Consider the following 17511-nt stretch of genomic DNA (forward strand, 5'->3'; position numbering starts at 1 on the left):
CCCCCTCTGGTCACCAACAGGACCTGTCTCCTGAGTTCTAACACTACATCTCCCAGCTGCCCCAGCGCACAGCTCCTGGATGCCGCTCACCTGACTCCAATCAATCACCCACCTGTTTCTTAAGCATGACACAGAGCCTGACTCAGTGTGAAGTATTGTTTGTGCCAACCTGCCTGCATTGCTGAGCGTTTCTTTCTGGACCTGATCTTCTGTTTCTGATCCTGCGTTATCTCTGATATCCTGCCGCCTGCCCTGATCCTCACCTGGACTCTGACAACTCTAGTCTCAGCTTTCATGCTTGTGATTGACCTCTTTAGCTTTGTGGACTTTTAGGAGTGCTTAGTTCATGACTGAACTAATAAACCTGCTGCACGTGGAGCCAGCTGTCCGTCCATTTGTCACGGGTACAGGGCAGTTGGTAAGCGGGGGTGGACCCAGGCCTTTTAAGATAATGGAGCCCACCAACTTACCTGAGAATAAGAGCTCGGACGCAGCACACAACAGCCACAAATAGTGAACACAACAAACATAATCATTGGTGTAAAGATGGTAGCCTTCAGGATACTCCACTTACCAAACCATATGTTGAACAGCAGATCTATGATACCTGAATGTGATTTCATCTCGTTGTAACAGAGATGACTGACGTGAGAGTTGACTTTGAACAGGACAGGATCTGCCCAACACCTGTAACTGCATGGTTCTTCTGATGGTTCTTCTGATGGTTCTTCAGGTGGTTCTTCGGTGAATGGGAGCTAAACAGCGAAGGTGAATATATCCTTCAGATGAGTTAAACAGCACTTGTTTATTAAAAAGCAAATGTGTGGCTTGAACAGCACAGGTGTGTAGGACAGCAGAGGTTCAGTAAACAGCACAGGTGTGAAGCACATGCATTCTTGTCAATAACAACATCAATAACACTAAACAAAGCTGTAAAGTCATTCATTAATAATTTATAAAAACAGTCAGTCCGCTGTATCTTTGTACAAAAACTGGATCAAGCCATCTGATGAACTGGTCGATCAGAAAACAAATCAATAACCCAATGACATCATTGTCTGATTGTCTTTGTCAATGTTTTTTCATCCTGAAGTGGTTTAAGGTTCAAACTGAAACTTGCAGTTCTCTTTATTGCTTCATTTTCATAACCTGCATCCAGATTGGAGCCTGGACGTGGATCTTGATCTAAATTTGGATCTGGATTTATCGCTGACTTTATTGCAGGTCTCCCTGCAGATGGTCCTAAAAGTTCTGGACCTGGACAGTTTCTATGAAGCACCTGGTCTTGCGGTTTCAGCCGGTTTCAGGATGGAGCTGGTTTTCCGAACAGACACACTGAGTCCAGACTATGAGTTTACCTGATGCATCTTGTTTGGACTCACCTGAGGGATTCACCTGATCAGATTAATACGGTTTGGCTGCAGCTGGTGATGTCAGTGAGCAGAGCTCCTCACATGTAATAAAGTGATGTTGGGGGATACAAACTCCTCCCCAAACACACACACATACACATATAGACACACTGAGTCCGATTGTCTTTGCAGATTGGTTGCAGATTGACGATGTGAATGTTGTCACAGAACTCGTCTGTCGCTCCAGCTTGCTGTGCACAAACCAGAAACAGGTTTAAAGACTTCGATCTCTGAGCTGCAGGTTCAGCCAGTCCTGGTCTGAATCCACATCAAAATCTGCTTCTAACAATCTTTATTGATTCATTTTTAAAGCTTTTTACTATTGGCCGATTGGTTTGTTCTCGTAGGTCACATTTGGTTGATAGACTTGTCTCGGTGAATGTTTGAGGAGATCCTCCTGGGCGTTATCCCCTTCTGTGGACCTTAAGGTTGTGAAGACAGGGAATTGTCCTTTTTCAATATGTTGCAGTTTTTCAGGATGGCTTTGGTGGCACTTCCTTGCAGCAGACAGTTCTGAGACATTAGTCAGGGTTTCATCCTCCACTGGGTATGCTGGGTTTGCCCTCTCTGACACAGAGTGTCCTCATTGACGAGTCAGACCAAAGTCCCAGGAGACAGCTGGTCTGGGATCAGGTGGGAGGGAGCTTCCTGTTTTTGAGCGGAAAGCAAGTCATGGCAGAAGGTACTCCCTGATGTCCTGAAAGACAGAAGGGGCTGGATGAAAGAGCTGCTATGTTCAACAGCATACAATACTATGACAACATACAGGCGGATAAACCGGCGTCCTGACTGAGACTCGGTAGCAGGAATTCATGAAGGTTTTCCTGTCAAAGTCCTGAGATCTGTCTCCCACCCTAGTCTGAATCCAACCTGTCCTGCAGTGAGTTGCCACCATCAGGTCCCCATAGTCCAGTGGTGGCTTCAACCCACAATTTTCCTCTATCAGGACAGACACCTTTCCACTGGGCCACAGACTGATCAACAATGACCATCAAGAGTCTGAAGTGGGTTTGGAAAGGGAAAAAACTGGACCTTCTGTTTGATTTAAGGAGTGTTGTGTCCTGCTGCTACAGCTGGACCTTTTTCCATCCAGTCCTTCTCACCTGGCAGGTGTGGCCAATGTGCCTTATTATGTTTTGTTCTTTTCTTCCTCTGTTGTTTTACAATGCTGGGTTTTGTTATTTTAGTTTGGGGTTGGTAGTCTTGATTTGTGGGCTTTGTTTGTTTCTTTTGGTTAGGCAGCCATTAGCAGGGGGCTGCTGACTCCATGGCTGGGTCATCAGTCTCCATGCCTTATTTTATGTTTGGTCAATGTTCCAATCCCTTCTGGTTTGTATTTTTGTTTAAACCAGCACACTCATTATTCCATTTTGTTCTATCTTTCAGGACACAGAGTTTCGTTTATTTACTAAACTGTGTTCCTTTTATTCTTCTGGTGTCCAGTTTTTGTTATTTTCCCCTCGACTTGAGGCATGTGTCTCCATTGGGGACGTAACAGGAATCTTTTCACAAATTTTTCCTACGCTGGTCAAATTGTGACAGCTGCTTCTGTAACATATGATGGGCAAGGGGCTTTTGTGGGACCAGGTGTAAAGGACTTGTGGAAGTCCTCCGACTCCTACCTGCTGTGCAGCGGGTGGCCATGAAACGTGACGGAGTGCGACAGCGTTGGTTTGGGATGCAGCGCGGCATGCTGGTAACCTCCGTCCGCCTCATAGGTAGACTGTGGGAGAACAGCGTGAGTGGTCCGCCTGCGCTGAAGAGCCTCCCCGCCGCCGTTCTGACCTTTAACCTTGGCCTTCAACTTAGTGCACGCCCCTGCTGTGACTTTTGCACTGGTCTGGTTGTGGTGGGAGGAGCCAAGAGTGTTCCTCAGATACCAGTCCCTGAGACCTGCCAATCACAAAGCAGATGATGGATCAGAGAAACAATGATAATTATAATGAAGATGGATGAGGACAGAGATGTGTCTGCATCCTGAACTGAGTCAGGGAACGAACAACTGGTGATCCTGCTGAGAATAAAGTTTTCCATTTGGAAGATCGTGGATCTATGAGCTCTTTGAGATATGGTTGAGATTTTTGTTTCATATGTTAATGAAAGAATTTGGAAATCTACACCTTAGATAAAATCGAAGTGTATTTATGAAACACTCTGAGTAACACAAAGTTTGGTTAGCCGCACCATAGTTTTGGTCACGTTCATGGCCACCAATTCCAAAAAAGATTCCAATCTTCAATCTCTTCTGGGAAGAGATTCCCAGATCAACAGGGACACATTCCCAATTTTCTCCAAGGACTAGGACTGTGTGCCTTTTTTTATTTGAGTAAGCTTCTTAATAAAGGCAAAAAATCTTAAACTACAATTGTATTTATTGTGAAATCATTCCAAGTGATCATTTGATTATAATTATGCAGTTTTTAGCCAAAAAAAGTGTGACATTTTTCCTGGAATTTTTTTTTTCTCCACAGTTATTTTTTTTTTTTCATTTTTCTCATACATTTTCTTGTGTTTGTGAAAGATAATAAAACATTTTGTGGGGGAGAAGCTTGATCCAGCTGGATTTCAGGTCGGCTGCTCACAGGTGGGGGCGTGTCTGTCCTTTCTGAACTGGACGTTCATCTTCCGCCTTATTTATTAAAATAAAAGATCGCTTTTGTCCAAAAACTACAAATAAATTCCAAATTATCTCTTTAATTTAATAAAATCTCAACCACAGGATGTAAAAAAAACTGTTTAAGTTTATTTTAGACAGAGTTTTATTAAGTTTTATTACGCTGATCTCACAGCTGCACAGCAGGACGCCTGAGGACGTTAATCCATATTAACGAATTAATGATGTTCTATTAATCGCGCGGTAATGTGTCTAATTCACAGCACTAGTTTAAAGTCTTTGGTAAAAACATGAATCATCTCCTGGTGGAGCAACAAGAATTTAAAGTCCATCTGCTGTTCAATAGGAGACTCTGATGATGAGGAGGAGGAGGAAGATGTTGACGTTAGGATGCTCACCTTCCAACGCCAAAGCCTTGTGGAGGCTCCTGGTCGCCTCCTCCAGCTGGGAGTCTTGGTTGGAGGGGAGCTGGGGGGGTCTGGGTGGGAGCAGGTTGGGATGGGGGTCGGGTTGGATGGTGGGCGGTGTGGAGTTGTGGCCGCAGGACTTGGTCCGAGTGACAGTGGATCGCTCCTGGTTCCCTCCGAGATGGCGGTGATGGATGGGCGGGGCTCCAGGGAGCTGGTGGACAGAGTCTCCGTTGCGGAGCAGCTGGTGCTGCGCTGTGATTGGCTGCTTGTTGGGTTGTGAGAATTGCCTCTGCAGCTGCCTCTGCCTCCCGCACACATAGTCGAGCAGGATTTCCCCATACGCCCCCCCTCGCCTCTTCCCCGCCGCCGTCCCCTTCTCCTCCTCAGCAGCGGTCCTCACATGTCTGTCGGTCAGCATCTCAGAGCTCCAGAACGTCCCGCCGGCACTCGTCTGCCGGGACATGGCACCAATGTGATGCACCGCCAGCTCCTCCTGCGGGGGGGTAATGCTGCCCACCAGCCCGTTTGAGCCTTCACCTCCTACGGAGGGAGTAGAGGAGGAGGAGTCCTGAGAGCCTGTGGGGGGGTTGGAGGTGGGCTTATGGGTCTGAAGAGGGTCCGCCCTAAAAGGAAAGATCCAAGAGGTCAGTGCTGGTGTGGAGGCTACGTCATCGAGGTTCTGGTGATCCAAGTCACTAGCTCGCTACAGCGTATTTCGCTAGCTCGATAAAGCGGAGTTTCCTAGCTAGCTACAGCTGAGCTCACTACAGTGGAGTTCGCTGAAGCACAGCTTGCTACAATGGAGCTTGCTGGTTCGATAAAGCAGAGCTCGTTAAAGTGGAGCTCGTTAAAGCGGACCTCGTTAAAGCGGACCTCGCTACAGTGGAGTTCGCTGAAGCACAGCTCCCATCCTACTCCATCCACCGGGAGGCTAGCGTAGCAAGAATTAACAAGAATTATTAAGAACATGTTTTAAAACTGTATCAGATTAAGAATAGTTATTCAGTGACAGATGTTTATTTCTCTATGGGATTTTGGCTTTTTGGAGCCAGCGCGTACTTCCTGTTTGGGGTCACTCGGTCCAGTTCTCATATACAGTCAACGGGTCAAACCAAAAGTACTTGCTGCTTGTTTTCAAATGTGAGGGCTTCATATTTTATATTTTAGAGTCTGCATAACTCTCCAATGACACCAGAATAAAACATTAGCTTTAACACGCTTCCTTCCTGAAAAAAAGAGTCAAGTCAGCAACAGAAGTGAGGATGTGAAGGAAGGAAGGAAGGAAGGAAGAGGGTGAAGTGTACCAAAAAAGCCTGAACTGGTTTGACATGGAGCTCCATCAGAACCTACAACCATGGAGAGCAGGTAGAGGCTTTGGAATGAGAGGATCGTTTGGTGATGTCAAAATTAGACACAGTTGTTTCCTGGAACGATGGGACAGATTTGGAGCAAATTCAAAGTCAAGGCCCGGGGGCCGGATCCGGCCCTCCAGATCATTTTATTTTATTGTTATTAAAGACCTGATTTTATTTTGGGCTTATTTCTAACTTGTATTTTGACAAAATATATTTTCATGGAGAGTAAATATTGAAAGTTATTTAAGGTTTAAGTTGATTTATTCTGGAATAATATTCCTGGATTTGTATCATTCAGAATTATGTTAAAAAGTTACACTTTTAAAGTTTTAAAATGTAGTTTTAGAGTGTTCAATAATTGTTTATCCTGTTCATCCCGAGACCTCAGGTGTGTTTTGGATTTTGGCCCCTTGAGCTATTGAGGTTGACCCCCCTGGTTAGCAGCACGCGTCTCTCGGTGATGGAGGTGTCAGCTGGGATCGGTGTACCTGTTTCGACTGGTTTTGTTGTGGTAGAAAATCTCAGCTGGAGATCCAGAAGAAACCACCAGAGGGCGACTTTGCGCTGCTGCATTATCTGACAGACAAGAGGGACAAAGGTTTGACAACATCAGCTGCTCTGAAATGAATGTGTTGATGCTGCTGGCTCTGTGCAAGAGATCGTCCTCGCTGAGATAGAAAAGCAGGAATGAGTGTTACCGTGTTCATGTCCTGCTGAGTCCGGAGTAGAGCTGCTCTCTGACCGAACAGTGTCATCTGAAAAACACACAACAGTTACACAAAATGAAATACACACGGGTTCAAAATAAAGGCCGGAAAGCACAGACTTCCTGTTCTTCCTGGAAGACATGTGACTGAGTGTGTGCTTCACCTGTGTGGCATCCTCTGTGCACGGTCCTCTTGCTGTGGTGTGTGTTGGTGTGACTGTGTCCATTGTGTTCTGATGTGTTGTGTTTCCTGAGAGTTCCACTGAATATTTTTTTTCTCTGCTTCGAACGCTGAGTCTCTTCCTCCTGCAGACATAAGACAGCAGTCTTTAGAAACAGGAAGTACTGCAGTTTGAGAGGAGCATCAGTTCTTAAAATACCTTCTGATCTTTTTATGTCTATAAACAACAGTTTAATATTCTATGTAATTATGATATGCAGGTGAAGACAAAGATTGAGCCATTTTCATGTATGAGTGCAGTTCTGTAGGAAACCAGCAGAGGGCCACATTGACTTGAGTTAGCATGTTTTACTGTGAGAAAGTAAAAACCCTCATGTAGTCTGTTGGAGGGGCTGTGAGCTCTATAAATGGACTTCACCCCATCATCTGTAAAACCGGACCTCAACAGTTTGAAAGTTTGTTGTAACATTGAACAAAACAAGAGTAAAAGTGGCAGCTAAAAATACAAAAATGATAAACATTAAAACAAAGTAAAACCAATTTATTCAAAGCTTACACTTGAAATGAGACACTGATCAACATCAACAAAATATATCAGGATAATGTCTGTGGAGCTTTGAGGTAAGCAGCTCCTTTGACTAACACGCTCCACAATTCAAAATAACACAACTTTAGTGGACGTGAGGGTGCAAGCTGGTCACTGGGGGCTTTGGGTGGGCACCTTCTGAAAAACGAGTGTTTTGTTCGGCTCAGAAAAGGCTCAACAGTGTTTCAGAACCACCCCCTCTCTCCACATGTGACTCTTTTATCTCCATGGAGGATCCTTATCCAAACATTAAATAAGTCACAGAGACGGCTGACCCAGCCATGTCAACCGTCAGAGTCAGCAGTTACCCCTAAACAAAACTACCTAAAGAAAACAAATAAACAAAGCCCACAAACTAAGACTACCAAGGTCTGAACTAAAATAACAAAACCCAGCAGAGTAAGACTGCTGAGGACAAAGAGGGAAAAAGAACAAAAATAAATAAAAGAAAAAGAAAATAGCATTTTTTTAAAGTAAGGATTATTGAATTAGCATTTATTTAATTTAGATTAGATAAATGTATAAATTGATGTCTGAGGTTCACATAGATGATAAACTATGTAGGTTTTTACATCCTGTTGACCTGAAGACGTCTTGTTTGATCAACTCTACCTCCAGAATGAACAGATTTTATATGCAAAACTTTGGTAAAAAGTTTGATCTTTTATGAGTTAAAAGCAAATATTATCTTACGCTGCACAACATTGGATACTAGCTGTACTGAGATCATCCTGTTTGCCGCCTTTTATTTTGAAAATAAGTTAAAAAAGAAATCACATTTTAAGAGATGCTAGGTTCATTATATATTTTTGCTTTTGTTTGTGCCAGAAAATAGATAATTCAAATGTATTATTTCAAAAGGGGTCATGAATGTAAATCCAAATTTCTTTAATCCTAAAGTGAGACTACGCGGCTCCTTCTAGGTTTTGATCAGTACAAAACGAGTCCAAATAACTCTTTTACTGTTAAAGGTTGCTGACCTCTGGTCTACACCACAGACAGTACAGAGAGATCTGGACTGATCATCCCCCCCCCCACCTCATGTTCCAAACAGGAAGTACCTGCAGGTCCCAGAAAGCCAAAATCCCATAGACTTCTATTGAGAAATAAACAACTATTACTCAGTCTTTCTATTTGTCAGAATAACCATTCTTACTCTGGTGTCTCTTTTTAACATGTTCTTCATAAAACTATTTTTTTCATGATATATTTTCTTTAACGCTAGTCATTCAAGTTATAAACTGGCCTATCAGATGCCTCAGGTGCCCGCTGGCCCAACCTCAAACGTTCAAAGCATTTGATTGACAGGTTCTTCGAACAATCAATGCTAACGTTGTCTAGTCCTTAATGTAAGTTACACACATTTATGATGTACAGGTGATGCTGTCCTCACGCAACACTTTAGTTGTGAGTAAAGTTTATGCACTGAGTCCTTACTGACCTCATGCAAGTGCTGCAGTTGTGTGGAGGTGATAAAGAAGTGCGACGGTAGGATTTCCTACTAGTTTTTAACAACAAGGCTGCTAACAAGAAGATCACAAGGTGAACACTTATAACTTGAACAGCACCGATAGGGAGGTTAAAAATGAAAAATCCCTACGATGCGCTTCCGTCTCACCTTCTTCTCCCTTACTTTACGCTTGTATGTTGTATAAATGTTCACAAGAACTTGTTAACAGCTTGTTGCTCTACGGCACATGTGGCAAAGTCAATCACACAAGGGCCCAAAATCCAAAACACACCTTAGGCTGCAGGCAGGAAATACATTTGTTAAACACTCTAAAACGAATTTTTAAAACTTTAAAACCATAACTTTTTAACATAATTACAAACTAGATATCTAGCATAGCATAACCTGCAATAATGTGAATGCTGTAAGCTGAATTTGACCGATTAAGATACTAGTGCTGATAGCTGAAGATGCTGAAATTGATAGCTGAAAATGTAGACGCTGATAGGTAAAAACGCTAAAGCTAATATTAGCTAAATGCCAAATTTGCCCAAAAAAATCTGACAAAAAAACTTAGGTTAGCCAAAACAGCAAGCATGTAGCTGAAAAAAAGCTAAACTTGAAAATATCATAAAAAAACATTTTTTAAAAAGCCTCAAATTAGCCAAAACAGCTAGCATGTAACTGAACCTAAATTCCAAAACAGCCTAAAATGTTTAAGTAAATCCTGAAATAGTCCAAAAAGCTGCAGAATGCCAATTTTTAAAACTTTAAAACTGTAACTTTTTAACATAATTATGAATAATAAAAAGGCAGGAATATTATTCCAGAATAAATCAACTTAAACCTTAAATAACTTTTAATATTTTACTCTCCATAAAAATATATTTAGTCAAAATGATACAAGTTAGAAATAAGTTCAAGATAACATCGGGTCTTGACTTTGACTCGTGACATAAATATGTGCTCTGACAGGGTCATTAAACGAGGAAGAGCGGACATGAGCAGAAGATCATCATCAGCGTTTCATTTCTATGATGAACCTTCAGAGATGGCGCCGCTCACCTCCACACGACTCTTCCTGTTTCCTCCCCGTCTCTGGACACAGGGGGGCTTCTCCCCCACCTCCAGCGGGAAGTCGCAGGGCACGGTACCTGTCAGCTCCTGACCAATCACAGAACAGAACCTTCATCAGAGTGCAATCTGTTTTCAGATGGACGTCTTGAAGAACATGATCGTCACTCATCTGTAAGCATGTCTGGACTGCAGGGTTAGTGTGAATGCTGTAAGCTGAATTTGGCCGCCGAAGATGCTAGTGGTGACAGCTGAAAACACTGAAGCTGACAGCTGAAAACACTGAACCCGATAGCTGAAAACACTGAAGCTGATAGTCATCTAAAATATTAGTTAAATCCCAAATTAGCCTAAAAACAAAACAAAAAAACCTAAATTAGCCAAAACAGTTAGCATGTAGCTAAAATATTAGCTAAACTCCAAAATAGCGTAATAAAATCTTAGTAAATGTCAAAATAGTCCAAAAAGCTGCAGAATGCCAATTTTTAAAACTTAAAAACTGTAACTTTTTAACATAATTATGAGTAATAAAAGGGCAGAAATATTATTCCAGAATAAATCAACTTAAACCCTAAAAAACTTTCAATATTTTACTCTCCATAAAATTATATTTTGTCAAAATTATACAAGTTAGAAATGAGCTCAAGATAACATCGGGTCATTAATAACAATAAAATAAAATGATCTGGAGGGCCGGATAGAATTACCCAGAGGGCCGATCCGGCCCCCCGGCCTTGATTTTGACATGTGCTTTAACCCATAACTGTCAAAGTTGAAGCTGAAGTACAACTTTGAAGGTACAACAAGAAAATACATAAAAATATTCACTAAATCTGATATTTTCTGGATATAATCATAAACATGAATCCAGCGTTTAAACAACTTTATTAGCAGCATCCTCCTAACATTAGACAGTCAGTGTCTGAATGGTTTGCATTATTATGGGATGCAGGAACAACCGTCCCAATATTTGGAGCATCGACTCCTGTTTTTGTCTGTTAAATGCAGATTTCTTTTATTTTGAAGTCAAGGGTTTTTCTTCTGTTTCCGCTTCTGCTGAAAGAATCGTTCCAGATACGTTTGTTTATTGTCAGCTTGGGAGTTTCAGCTTAGCGGTCGGATCAGACGCTTTAAGAAAGTAGTGGATATATTTTCAACACGTGACCGACTTGTATAAGAATGAGTCGGATGTGGTGGAGAGGATACAGTTCTTCAAAATAAGACTTCCTTCAGAATCAGATTAGAAATAAAACAGAAAGAAACGTAAGTCATGTTTTTTTTCCTTTCTGCAGCCCGGTACCAACGGTCCCACGGATCAGTACCGGCCTGGGGGGTTTGAGACCACTGCTCTGTTATGTTTCTGACTTGGAGGTGATTAATGGATGTTCTTCCAGATTTTCCTCTTTAACTTTCTGTGATCTGCAGCTGCTATCAGGCAGGATCACATCAGACGTTCATGAGGTCGTCCTCCAGTTGCCAGGCTACCAGTGTGTGTTGGGGAGGGGCTTCACTCACTGCTTCCTGCAGACATATGTGCCTCAGCTCAGCCAATCGGGTGCCCAGTAGTGCCTGTAGGCCCCGCCTCCTCTCCTGCAGTTCAACCATTCTTTCTCTGTGCTTCCTGTCCCGACAGGTAAGAAAATCTGTGGATGAAATGGGGGGCGGGGTCAGAGACTGAGTTCACAGGTGTGTCTGCCCACATCCTCAATGCAATCTTACCAGGAGCAGAGATGAAGTGACCTTTGACCTCCATGGCATCCCATGTGACCCGCCTCCTCTGGACTTGTTTACAAACTCACCCCGCCCACACAGACGCTGGCTACCTGCAGACAGGTTACTCACAGCCTCCAGTCCGGCTCATGGAGCCCCGAGACCCCCCAGCACCCACTCAGGTTCAGCGCTCAGGCGGCCTGCTGAGGACGCTGCACCTCCCATCCTGACATGTGGGGGGGCGCGAAGGGCTTTACCTGGGAGAAGAACGGGGGGGGTTAGGGGTATAACACAGAGTGCAGATCAGATGAAAACACTCTCAGTTATCATGAACAAACATGGAGGCGTCTGCAACGGCGTCAAGGACAGAACCTGAAGGTCAGGGAGTACATTTAAATTAAAACATTTGTATGGATAGAAATATTGTTTCTTTTCTCATCAGTAATTCACCACTAGCAGAAAAAGTTACTAAATACACACTACAGGAACTGTCAGGACACCGTTTCCCACAATGCATTGTTTTGTAGTCATAACTGAAAAACATTGTTAATAAATTGTATCGAAAATACCAACCTGGAAATCATTAGAAAAATCTTTCACACGACTTTAACAAGACTCTAATGTAAAATAACTAACATGAAATCCACACAAACAAAACTTCAATTTAGTTGTAAGTCGTGTAATTATAGTAACACAACTATAAAAGTGTAACACAACTATAAATCAGTATCTCTTTACTATAACATCACTGCAACACAACTGTAGCAACACTCCAGCACAGCTGTAAATCAGCTGTAACACAACCGTAACACAACTGTAACACAACCGTAACAGGACTGCAAAATTACTAGCAAGACTGCCGCACAAATATATCACTGACACAACTTACACACAACAATGTTTTATCTAATTTGTAAAAAAGTTATACCATAAACGTTGCTACACAACCGTAACACAAATGTTCCCACTATAACACAACTGTGATGTGACTTCAACACAGCTGTAACACAGACTAAAACAGGTGCAACACAATTGTCATACAGGTGTAACACAACTCTAACACATCTGTGAACAGACTGGACAGTCAGGATTGACTGATCTACACAACCATCCGTCAAGACTCACAAATGTCACATGAACCTGATTTAGAGGCAAAGCTTTCATTCCAGTGTAACACAACTGTAACACTGTTCTAGCACAAATACAACAAGTGCCACAAAGCACAACTAAAACAGCTTCTGAACAGCTGGAACACAAATATAATATTACAACAAAAACTGTAACAAAACAGAGAAAAACAACTGAACACATTCAACTGAGCTTCAATACAACAACAAAAAACTCAAGAATCTCAACACAATGTAACACAACTAAACATTAACTTTTGAGACAAATGACACACAACTACAAGGTTACTGTGAACACAAATGTAACAACTAAAAGTCAACTCTAAACCCAGATGTAACAACTTTGCTGCAGCAGAGGAGAAATCAGAAGCTGCAGATGTTCTGAGTTGTGTGAATTTGAACATCTGTCCTTCAGAAGTCACTCTGTCCACAGCGGTCTGCTTGCTGCATCACATGCAGACAGAATTGGAGTCAGCAGAACGTTTCATGGGTAAAAAGTCTTTATGAAAACACACATGCAGACAAAACCCACAGTCACACAGCTGAGCATCATCGTCCAAACCTCCTCGCTCACACCTGTACATTCAGGTGTTCTGGTCATCAATGTCCGTAGAGGTCCAACTTTGTTAAAGTCCACCAACCGTTTGGATCTTCTAGGACTTAAGTGTCCATTGATGACAGAAACGTGATGATTGGTGTCAGAATGCTATAAAGAATCGTTTAGTTTCTGGAGCAGATGTTCTCCTCCAGCAGCTGGAGCTGCTTCATCACGGTGGTTCCCTTTGGGTCTGGGATCAGCTGTGAGAGCGGAGCAACCTTCGGTCCTGAGAACAGGATGTTCAGGCCAGCAGGAAACAGGAAAGAGGAAATAGGTCTGAAAGGAGAGGAAGTACGGGGAGGAGGAACGATAAAAGGCCAGCAGGTCTGTGAGCTGCTGGAGACACCAGGATCCTCACAGAGCTCCGATTCTCCACCAGGGACCGCACAAGCAGCGTTATAGAGGGAGGTCCTCCGAGATGGTGCAGAAAATACAAAGTTATGAAGGAGAATCACTGAGATCTGATCTGTTTACCTCTTCACCTCTGTGACAGGGCTAGCCCTGCGGTGCCCTAGGCAAAACATGCCCCCCCATTACATTATAAATAAAACAATAATATGTTTTTTTAAGCATTTGAACACTTCGCCTTAGGCAGGACACAAACTCCCAACCTCTGCAATAACCTCTGCGCTAACCACTGCACTAACATTACACCCCGCCCCCACACAAACAACACCACCGCCACCTATCTGCGACAGGGGTTTCATCAGGCAAAATGATTGATTACGTCAAACTTTTGAGTTATTTTGTTCTTGGTTTTAATTATTACCTTTTTTTAAGATATATTTTTACACAAAATAAGTATTGTGTTAAACTGTAAGAAAAAAAATCATTGCAATTTGGTGCCCCCTACAGCAGAGAGCGCCCTAGGCAACCGCCTATGCCCGAGGCCAGCCCTGAGCTGTGAGGTGAAGCAGCACAAAAATCAGCCTCACAATCCCATTCTAGCTGGCCGGACTGCATATCTTTAGTTCACTCACTGAATGCTAATGATGTAATGATTTATTCCTGTTTTTCAAACATTTTTATTACATATCCGAACTCTCGATTCAATAGTTGATGTATTTCAGGTTTTTTGTTTATTTAGTGTTCAGATCTGACATTAAACTGACCTAAAAGACACGAGGTGAGGCAGGCATGAAAACAGCACAACTTTTTGTTATTTTAATACAAGAATACGCTGCTTTTTTCCTTCAGAATCTGCTGGAGTTATTGTGTTAACGGTTGAAAAGTTAAAGTAGATTTTGTGTTTAAGCTTCACCGTTGACGCCTCAGGCATTAAAAAAGTAAATAATGTGATTTCCATTTGGCTTTATCATCTGTTCCGACTCCAAGAAATGTAATTTCAGTAAGTTTTTGGACATAAATTTGGTCAATTCTTAGTGTTTTATTTTAATTATTTTGGCAGTTGCTAAAAATCATAAATTTATTATTTTTCCCAGTAAATTATTGATCATTTGTTATTATAAAACCATTTTTTTTTGTCTTAACCAATTGTACTTTTGTAATCGTTAATTCTGCTAGGTCTGTTCCAGAGTGGTAAATAGAAGTATCATCTGCAAACAATAACATTTGATTTGAAGACATCACAGATGCCATTAATAAACAACATACAAAGTGAAGGGCCTAGAACAGATCCTTGAGGGACCCCGTTCAGAGTTGGTGTGAAGACTTTGATGAGTGCATTCCACAAGCTTTCCTTTATGTGGGAGGAGCTCCTGTCAGTCCTGGATCCACTGATGTTCAGAGGGAGGGAAGATTAAGACGTGTGCAACACAACTGGCCTACAAACACACCACAATAACACACAATGGACTAGCAGCAAAATAACACAGTGACAGTGTTGACACAAAGCAGACATTCACCAATACAAACAATTTCTACAATACACACAGGTCACAACAACAAACAACAAACACACAACATACACACATTAAAATAATGTACTGCTGATCTTTAAAAAAAAAACACAACTCAGTAAACAACAACGCTAAACTGACAGAGAGACACCACAACAATACACAACTGACCTGCAAACCCAAAACAGACACGACATAACAACACACATATGATCTACAAACACACAACAGAACTCTCACAACGTTGCAGCATCACAAATTTAGTGCACAACTGACCTGTAAAGACAGGCACACCACACCCACACTTGACCTACAAACACAACAGAACACACAACGCGTCGTAACATCAAAACTATAATACACACACGCACAGAAACACAATCAGAGTCTCACTATTACGCACAGATTGGGACTGAAAGTAATGTAGTTATTCTGCTGCTAACAGAGATTATTTAAGGTGGACTGCTGTGTTTTCCTCAAACCCTTTGTTTGTGTCTCTGGTGTTGTGTTGCCCAGAGGCTGCAGATGAACGCAGACGGGGGCGGGGACGACTGAGCAAAGGTCAGCGGAGGATGTGACCCCGAGGTCAGAGACGGAACTACGATATCTGAGGGTCTGAAGCCTCAAACAGGTGCCAGCACCCCCCGCGACTGAAGGATGCTCCCTTTAGCAGCTTCAAAAACACACACTCTGCACCATGAGAATGTAGGTCAGCTGCAAATGTTCTGCTCAGCAACAAGCAGAAAATCCCAACTCTCAACACTCACAGATGATTGGCTGAGAGCTCCAGACAGGCATCCAATAACCCTGTGTGCAGTGTGAGTCTGTGTGTGTCCCAGTTCCCCCCAGTTGACTTACACCCCCCGATTTTGTGCGTTCTCTGGAGTGTTGAACCGATTGTCTTTGAGCTGCAGGAGCAGAAACGGTTAAAGCTGCATCTCCATCAGCCCTGAACCACCGTACATGTCTGTACGGTGTGTCCAGACCGAGCGGTACCAGGTTAGAACACGTGAAGCTGTTGGTTCATGCAGACTCAGACTGGGTTGGTCCGTTGTTGTGACGAGACCTCAGAGAAAACGCACACATGAAGACGTCCTCCAAAAATGCAGCTTCGAACTGAGTGAGCCGCATCTTAAACTTCATTTCCCAGAATCCCTCACAGGGGAATGACAAAACAGCTACAATTTTTTCAGAGATTTAAAAAAACTCTAACCTAACAACTTTTAAAGATATGACCCAGTGGTGTAGTGGCTGCCACACATTGAAGGTTCTGGTTCAAATCCCGGCTGAGTTCTTGCATGTTTTCCTCGTTCATGTGTGAGTTTTCTCCAGGTTTCCTCCAAAAACTTGCTTCATTTGTTCATTGATAATTCTAAATCGTTCCTTAGGTGTGAGTCATTGACTGTACAAGAGAACTGGACTGAGTGAGTGTGATGTCACCAATAGAAAAGAACTTGCTACAGATTCCAGACAAATGAAGTCAATTCAGTCGCCAATACACAGCATGTTAAACCAGACGTCCCGAGTGAGCCGTGATTGGTCCATGCTGGTCTTAAGCTACATTTCCATAGCAACCGCAGTCTCCAATCAGGCAGAAGGCCACACCCCTTCCACTGAAAGCAGCCTCAGTATAATTTGTAAACAAACCCTTAGAACGTTTGATGTGAGGTCACCTAGTTTATTGAGAAATCTGATTAGTCCATCCATCCATCTTCTTGACCGCTTCTTCCCTTTCGGGGTCGCGGGGTGCCGGAGCCTATCCCGGCTACTGTTGGGCGAAATCTGATTAGTCGTATAACTTAAATAAATTGCGATAAAGAAAAACATTTTTTTTAAAAGAGGATTTTCATGAACATATTTTAAAAGAGTTATCAGAGAAAGAATGGTTATCCTGACCAATAGAACGACTGAGTAGGAACTGTTTATTTCTCTATTGAAGTCTATGGGATTTTTGCTTCTTGGAGCCACTTCCTGTTTTTAAAGGGGAGGAGTCACTCAGTCCAGTTCTGATATATAGTCAATGGTGTGAATGTGCGTGTGTGGTCCTGAAACCAACTGGAGAACCATGCAGGGTGTGCCTCACCTACATCCAACAGTAGCTGGGATAGGCCCCAGCAACCCCATGAGCCCCAGTGGGATTAAATGGGATGGATGATGGATGGATGGATGGATGGATGGATGGATGGATGGATGATGGACAGATGGATGGATGATGGACAGATGGATGGATGATGGATGGATGAAGGATGGATGAAGGAAGGATGGATGGATGGATGGATGATGATGGATGGATGGATGGATGGATGGACGATGGACAGATGGATGGATGGATGGATGGATGGATGCAGTAGCGGTTTTAGGCACGGGCAATACGGGCAGCTGCTCGGGGCGCCGATTCAAAGGGGGCGGCATCTCAGCGCTGGGAGGAA

The 17511-nt window shown here is 42.8% G+C and overlaps 1 protein-coding gene across 6 annotated transcripts in view; it reads right to left on the reverse strand.

The window, feature by feature from the left end:
- Positions 1-786: 786 nt before the first annotated feature.
- The window catches only part of si:ch211-169p10.1 (FERM domain-containing protein 4B), an 18033-nt gene continuing 1308 nt past the window's right edge, over positions 787-17511 (reverse strand). The window contains exons 2-11 of one of the 6 annotated variants that reach the window (XM_024292608.2): positions 13158-13499; positions 11508-11755; positions 11304-11431; positions 9780-9878; positions 6662-6803; positions 6490-6546; positions 6280-6367; positions 4425-5059; positions 3035-3305; positions 787-2109 (exon numbers count right to left, since the gene is read on the reverse strand). In XM_024292608.2, coding sequence (XP_024148376.1) covers positions 2007-2109; positions 3035-3305; positions 4425-5059; positions 6280-6367; positions 6490-6546; positions 6662-6803; positions 9780-9878; positions 11304-11431; positions 11508-11541 — 1557 coding nt within the window. In that variant the 5' untranslated portion in view covers positions 11542-11755; positions 13158-13499 and the 3' untranslated portion in view covers positions 787-2006. Of the gene's footprint in view, positions 2110-3034; positions 3306-4424; positions 5060-6279; positions 6368-6489; positions 6547-6661; positions 6804-9779; positions 9879-11303; positions 11432-11507; positions 11756-13157; positions 13873-17511 lie in introns of those variants that run through there. The other 5 variants (XM_024292611.2, XM_024292612.2, XM_024292610.2 and 2 more) reach the window with 5 other exon arrangements.

Source organism: Oryzias melastigma, linkage group LG7 (genome assembly GCF_002922805.2).
Source record: "Oryzias melastigma strain HK-1 linkage group LG7, ASM292280v2, whole genome shotgun sequence".
NCBI classification, from domain to species: Eukaryota; Metazoa; Chordata; class Actinopteri; order Beloniformes; family Adrianichthyidae; genus Oryzias; species Oryzias melastigma.